The sequence below is a fragment of the Opisthocomus hoazin genome, chromosome 4, assembly GCF_030867145.1.
Source record: "Opisthocomus hoazin isolate bOpiHoa1 chromosome 4, bOpiHoa1.hap1, whole genome shotgun sequence".
Taxonomy (NCBI): domain Eukaryota; kingdom Metazoa; phylum Chordata; class Aves; order Opisthocomiformes; family Opisthocomidae; genus Opisthocomus; species Opisthocomus hoazin.
In genome coordinates this window covers 29,481,022-29,487,696 of record NC_134417.1, presented here as the reverse complement: position 1 = coordinate 29,487,696, position 6,675 = coordinate 29,481,022, and the positions used below count along the sequence as shown (strand labels likewise).

The 6,675-nt window shown below is 58.8% G+C and overlaps 1 protein-coding gene across 2 annotated transcripts; it reads right to left on the bottom strand.

The window, feature by feature from the left end:
- Window positions 1–199: 199 nt before the first annotated feature.
- PFN2 (profilin 2) lies at window positions 200–5,615 on the bottom strand. 2 transcript variants are annotated; one of them, XM_075418494.1, is made up of 3 exons: window positions 5,322–5,615; window positions 3,942–4,134; window positions 200–1,926 (listed from the first exon to the last, which is right to left on the bottom strand). In XM_075418494.1, the coding sequence occupies exons 1-3, from the start codon at window positions 5,451–5,453 to the stop codon at window positions 1,829–1,831; spliced, it is 423 nt and encodes a 140-aa protein (XP_075274609.1). In that variant the 5' UTR covers window positions 5,454–5,615; the 3' UTR covers window positions 200–1,828. The 2 variants fall into 2 exon arrangements, with proteins under 2 accessions (XP_075274609.1, XP_075274608.1); XM_075418493.1 differs by lacking the exon at window positions 200–1,926 and adding an exon at window positions 2,035–2,242 and having other exon boundaries at window positions 5,322–5,610.
- Between the last annotated feature and the right edge of the window lie 1,060 nt (window positions 5,616–6,675).

The window sequence follows — 6,675 nt, the reverse complement described above, 5'->3', positions numbered from 1 at the left end:
AGTGACAAGAAACCATCTGCTAATTTAAGAAGATCTACCCCAAAGACTGCCTGGCCTTTGACTAAAGTTACATTATCAGAGTATTGCCGTCTGACAGAGCTTACAACTGCCCTCATCTCATATTAGCGCAGTCAGCAATGCAATGGAGAAAGGCCTCGGAGGACTCCTGTGGGGAGGAAAAAAATCACCAACAGCCCGATTTTGTTTGGTTGGAATAAATTTATTTCATCTGTCTGTAAACAAGGTGTTTTTAATAGTTATGGCATTTTTTGAAATGCGTATTAAATCAGATGAGTTAGACTGTATCCCAGATGTAACAAAGTGCAGGGAAAGAAACGGACAAATCAGCAACAAGAATTTGTTTAAATCTGTACATTATCCACAAGGCCCAACAACAGAAGCAAATACTAGCATGTCCCTAAAGTAGTGCCATTCAAAAGAAACCCTCGTAGTCAGTTAAAATCCATCTCACAATAGCAACAGATTTTTTTTTTTTAAACAATAGTATGGCACAGAATATGTATTAAAAAAATTCATCACAAGACAGCCAAGTCAGTTATTCCAACCAACACCACCTCCCATTTATTCTTTTGTGTACAGAGTTCTGCAGTTCTCTCCAAACGGACACACAAGTTAGTACCATGCCTGAACGGAGCGTGTGGTTACAGACGGTTCGGATGACTCGTGCACATGGCAGTTCACTCCATGATGTCTGCAGCAAGGGTGCGACAGGCCAAATGAAGGTTTTTAAATTTGAAATGGCATCATTTTGACAGTTTAGCTTTCAAACTACCAACCTTCATCCAAACACTGGCCTCAGAGCAGCAGAGCTCCTGACCAGTAAGGGATCTGGCAGAAAGGCGGGAGTCAGCCAGCGCTCCCAGTACAACTGAAGGTGGCAGTTTTCCACAATGAAATTGCAGTTTCATATTAAAAAATGAAAACAACAAACCCCACGACCCCCAAGCTGCAAATTAAAATTGGTCCTATGAGAAACTGAAACCAGACACACTCCAGATGGTTATGCTGGGATATCTCATGTCCACAATGGCAGCCTTTCACAAGCCAACTACAGAACCGGAGCTGGCAAAAAAAAAAAAGTGCCCGAGCTATTGCAGTGATGGAATGTCTCTGGGGGTTCGTCCAGGGTGGTGGTTTTAAGGTCATGGGAGGAAGCGCATCTGTACCCTTCCATAGTTTTGTGATTGCACTTGTTAAGCAGTACAAGCTTCAGACATCACAAAGGAAAAATAAGCCCACGGTGAAGTGCAACAACAAAACTAATGTCATGTTAATAGCTTTTGAGTGGCAAATTGGTTAAACAAACCAGGCACTATAAAAATGGGTGCAAGCAAACAAATGTGGATTTAAAAAAAGAGAGGGACAGAAGTAAAGATATGCATGCACTTTTTTCCTCCCAACCATGCTCTGTGAAAGGAAGACTCGCGAGCTGTGTAATTGCTCAAAGTGCTGAAGAGGCATTGATCAAATTAGATTGTACAAATCGGCACCTTGTTTAGTATTTCAGTTGGTTTAGTTGTCAATATCACACTAATTGCTAAGACAAAGCAAAGCCTACACTTGGCATATTCCCCTCCCAAGAGTTTGTCACGGTATCATGCATATCATCTCCGTGGTGCAGTGATGGTGCCAGACATGGGACGTGGTTACATACAGTGGTTAACATATAAATGGACAAAGGGTAACTGGAATCATGACATTAGGAGATGGGTAAATAAAAAACACAAACTACCATCTACAGTCTGGTAGCACTGAACACAACTGGGTGGTGGTGAAGACAGTTGCTAGGTGGATGGGGAGAGGCTGCTCAGACGTCAGACCTCCTCAGGTATAAAGCCAGTTCGTATGCTTTCTTGTTGAGTGTCCCTCCATGGACACCTTCCTTTCCCATGACTATAACCAATGCTGGAGTACACAAGGAAACAAAACAGAAATGAACAGAATTAAAGAAAAAAAAAAAAGTAACACCTTTCCCCACCAACAAAGGGATACAAAGGAGACACAGGTTCATACCCCATCACCCTGCATTGCTAATAAAGTTTCCAGAATGTAAGGTTTAAAGCTCACCGCCAGGAAAGTTTAATAGCAATCTTCCCCTAATACTTAACAAGTCTGCCTAGCAACTAGAACCCAGAGTCTCTCAAGTATTTTGCCATTGAGTATGCCTTCTTATTCAATCCGCCTCCATGGACCCCTTCTTTGCCCATTACAAAGACCAAGACTGAAAGAGAAAAGAAAAAAAGTTTTAAAAAGAGTGTGTTAGACAAGGAAACAACGCAAGTTTTAGGCAGTGCAATAAACACACTCAAATTCAAGATTTAGTATTTGGGTACTCGGCTAGTTTAACGGGAGTTCTGTCAAAATACAGATGTAGACAGGGCTGGGAGAAGGCCCGAGTTATCCTCGGGGATATTACACAACTATGCGAGTCCTAAGAGTTGACTGCTCAGAAAAACGCCACCAGCTATCTCCAAAAAGCATCACAGTGCCTCAGCACCGCCTGTCATCACCCAGCAGGAAACCCTGGCTGCATCTTAAATAAAACAAGGGGAAAAAAAGAAGTGTTGTCAGGGACAAAAGCAGTAGCATATGTAGAAGAACTGTGACTCTGAAGAGCAGGAGAGGGAATATTCTTGGGTTCTTATCTATGGTGGTCGCTACCGGTCTAAGAACCGGAGTAACTGCCTTGATACTTGCGAAGAATCAGACTCAGGCTAAGACTTCTTTTCCGTGCCACAATACCATTACAAAACATGCTTTTTGCGAAGATGAAACATGGGGAAGATTTTAGCGCTGACCCCCCTCTAACCCCACAATTTTGGTGGGGTGTGCCAGCTGCCTCGCGAGCAGGAGCACCCCAAGGCCCCTCCTCGGGCAGCGGGGACCCCTCGTGAGCTGCTGGCAGATGTCAGCAGCAGGAACGCAGACACGACCAGCGCTGGGCCTCCACCAGCACAGCAGCTGCTGCCCGAGCTGGGAGCACTGGAAGCGCCGCAGCCAGCCTGCACATCTCCACAGCGATCCGCTCACAACAAGCTTACGACACACTGCTCTCGCTGGCGCTCCACAGCTTGCAGCAGAGCCAGAACCCCTGCTTGTTTCGCCTCTCCCTGTACCGCTGCCACCCGGCTTCAGCCTACAGACTAATTTTGCTCTAGTTTTGTTTTTATACTTACACGTAAAAGTCCGCTGCTCGCCAGTTTGTTCTACAGCCAGCCAAAACCGCTAGGCTGGGTATTTCGACCACGAGGCCTACTACTCGTAGCCAGTACTCTGAGGCACATTTTTTATACCTGAGCCTAGTGCCTTCCCCGTAATAGGTTTTACCAGAAGTTAACTGAGGAGCACAAGGATCACGCGTACTAGCATGAAGCAACCTTCTCAGTGATACCAAACTGGATGGGCTTTTTTGCCTGAAGACAGACTTCAGAGAGCTCAACAGGAAGCGCAAGAGGAGTTAGCGCAGAACTTGTTAAAAGGCAAGCAGGGGTAGCTCGTACAAGGAAGTCACATCCTTGCAGAACGGACTTTCCATGGAGAAGTTTACAATGAAAAAGCTCGTTTCGCTACCACTCACTCACAGATCCCTGCGGTGTCCTGCCGTAAGCTTTAGATACCAAGTTATCGTATACTTGGCAAGCTTACTCCAACTTGTAGTCTGCCCTTTCCTGCTTGCCAGAGATCTGTTTAACCACCTCACAGCCTCGCACCCTGCCGCAGTCACAGGTGGGAATGGGGACAAGTGTGATTCCTCGGCAGAAGCCTCGCTAGTTGGCCAGACCCCTGCCATCCACCTCCCGTGAATCCCATCCCAAAATTAACCATTAAATGCAGGAGTCTGGTTTTCTTAATAGCTGGGGTGTATGCTCAGGGTCACATCCTTAATTCAGTAGTCTGAAAGCGAAGAAAATCATGCTTACCTCGGCCAGCTCTGCCTACAGCAACATTGTACGTCGGCTCACCACCTTGACTCTTCGTCCTGATGTCCATCGTGCAGTCACCGTCAACGTACAGGCTATCTCTGATCACAGAGCACTTCTTCGCACCAAGGGTCAGACCGTTGGTGAAGAAACCCTCCCGGTCTTTGCCTACAATCATATCTATTTCTACTGGCTGCCAAAGAAAAGAGCCCAGAGTTAGCACAGCGGTATTTTATTGCTCGATTTCTATTTAGAAAGTGTCCCGTCTGGCGCTGAAGGGATCGGACGGCAAACCTCGCCCGCTCCCACCGAGAAGTGCTGCCGAACACGGGGCTTTGTCAGGCACGGCCCCGCAACGCCCCGCAGCCTCCCCGGGCCCACCCCCGCTGCCCGGGCCCGCAACGCCCCGCGGCCTCCCTGGGCCCGGCCCCGCACGCCGGAGCTGGCCAGGCCGGGGCGGTGACCGCGCCGGCTCCGCGGGGCCCAGCTGCCGCCCGGCCGCCCGCGGCCCCTCCCGACGCGGGCAGCCCGCGGCAGCGCGGCCCCCGGGCCCGCCCCGGCCCCTCGGCAGCCGGCGCGGCCCGGCCCGGGCTCCGCGGCGGGGGGCGGGCGCGCTGCCATCGCTCCCCGCGTGAGGCGGCGCCGAGGGGCCCGGCGGGGCGGCGGGGAGCGGGGTGGGACCGCGGGCCCGGGCCCAGGCGCGGCGGCCGCAAAGTGCAGCGTCACGGCGGGCCCGGCCGCCCCAGTCGCGGCCCGGCGCTGCCCCGGCCCCGGCGGCGGGTCGGCAGGGGCAGGCCGCGGCGCAGCGCTGCCCGGCCCCGCGCGGCCCTTGCGTAACGGCGGCGGGGTCCCCGCAGCGCCGGGCGGGCGCGGGGCCGGCGGGGGCGAAGGACGGGCGGGGGCGGGGAGGAGGAATCAATGGCAGAGCGCCATCTTGGCGGTGGAAAACATGGAGCCGGCGGCGCGGTGGGCATTCACGAACGCCTCCTACGCCGCGCACGTAAGCCTCGCCGCAGCGCCGGGCCCGGGCGCGGGCGGCCCTACGCCAGCCCCGCCGCGCGCGCCCCGCCCGGCCGCTCCCGCCGGCTCCCGCGGCCCCCACGCGGCGGCACCGGCGGCCCCGCGGGCGGGCCCCGCCGCATCGGCCCGCAGCCGCGGCCCCCGCCCCCCCCCCGCCGCCCCCCCCCCCCCCGCAGCCGCCGCCGGCCGCAGACAAAAAGGCGGCCCGGCCCCTCGGCGCTGCGGGCTCGCTCCCCCCGCCGCCCCGCAAGGTGCCCCCGGGCGTCGCCGCCTCGCCCCGCCGCCACCGGCCGCGCCGCGCTCCCGAGGGGCCGGGCTCGCCCTCCCCGCTCCCCCCCCCCGCGCCGCCGCCGCCCTCACCGTGATGCTCTGGAAGATGCCGCCGGCCGTGGCTGCCCAGACGTACTTGGCGTCGCAGTAGCCCACAATGGCGGCCTCCTGGCAGCAGCCATCGCACATCAGGTTGTCCACGTAGCTCTGCCAGCCGGCCATCTTCGCGCGGGCGGCGGTGGGGGCGAGCGGGGCGGGCGGCGAGTTGCGGGCCGGGCGGCGGGGCTGGGCGAGGCGGTCCCGTCCCTCAGCTCTCCCTGCTCGACGGCGGAGCGGAGCCGAGCCCTGCAGCGAGCGGCGCGGCGCGGCCCAGCCCCGCCCTCCCCGCTGCCGGCGCCCAGCGGCGGAGGGCGGGGCACGGGCAGGCCCCGCCCCGGCCCCGCGCGGCCCGGCGCTGCCGCCTGGCGCGGGGCGGGGACGCGGTGCCGGTGCGGGCGCGGCGGGAGAGCAGCGCGCGCCCAGCGCGGGGAAGGGGCGCGGCGGAGCCCGGCGGTTCGCTGCCCCCGCCTCCCCGCTGCGGCCCCGCACCGGCCGTCGGCGCTGCCGCCCGCTCTGCCCGCGGGGCTGGGTGAGTACCGGCTGCGGGGCGCCGGTCGCCGTGCCGCCCGCTCCCGCCGGGCCCGCTGCTCTCCCCGCCCGGGCGCTGCGGGGCCGGCGAGGCCGACCCGCATTCGGCGTTCAGCGGGGCCGGGCCGAGCGGCCCGGGGTCCCGCGGGCAGCCCGCTGCCGCGGCACAGGCCCCGCTCCCCGGGGCTGCCCCGGGGTCACGGGCGGTCGCGGTGATGTTCCGTTTCTGCGCGGTTCGCGGCGTCGCGGGGGCTCGGCGGGGGCTGGGGCGGGGGCTGCCCACGACCCCCGCACGCCTCGGTTCCCGCGCTGGGCCCGCGTCCCGCCCGGTGCCCGTCGAGCCGGTGGGCCCCGTCCGCCGCGCTGGTCCGTTCCCGCGCGGCTTTGCGGGTGGCGATTTCGGCTCCGTCCTCCAGGTCCCCCCGAGGCTCTGCCAAAGCGGCGCGGTTCCCGTGTGCCGGTGCGGGAGGCCCCGGCCTGGGCGGCCTCGCCGCTCGGAGGCTGTCCGGCGCGGCGGGCCCGCGGCGCGGGGTGCTGGAGGCTGCGGTGTGGGGATGGGCAGGGCGCTTCGGCCCGGCTGCGGTCTGCCGGACCCCGGGAGTGCGCGGGGTGGCTCTCCCCGTGACTGACTTCGAAGCTTTGGTTCCAGATGTTGGATCTCGGACCTGGATACGCGGAGGCGTCGTATACGGTAATTGAGTCTGTTCCCGGGGTGATGTCCCCCAGGAATAACGTTCACCGGGTGTTGATGGTGAATATCCCTACAGCGTGCGTCAGGGCATGCTTGGTCCTCTTAAAGCCCAGTTCAGGTGTCATG

What these genes read in the sequence shown, in the direction of transcription:
- PFN2 (XM_075418494.1), bottom strand. Translation starts at nt 5,453, where the DNA reads ATGGCCGGCTGGCAGAGCTACGTGGACAACCTGATGTGCGATGGCTGC. An exon ending in GCATCTTCCAGAGCATCACG is followed by an intron (nt 4,135 to 5,321) that starts GTGAGGGCGGCG and finishes TTTCTTTGGCAG; the next exon opens with CCAGTAGAAATAGATATGAT. An exon ending in TGTAGGCAGAGCTGGCCGAG is followed by an intron (nt 1,927 to 3,941) that starts GTAAGCATGATT and finishes TGTGTACTCCAG; the next exon opens with CATTGGTTATAGTCATGGGA.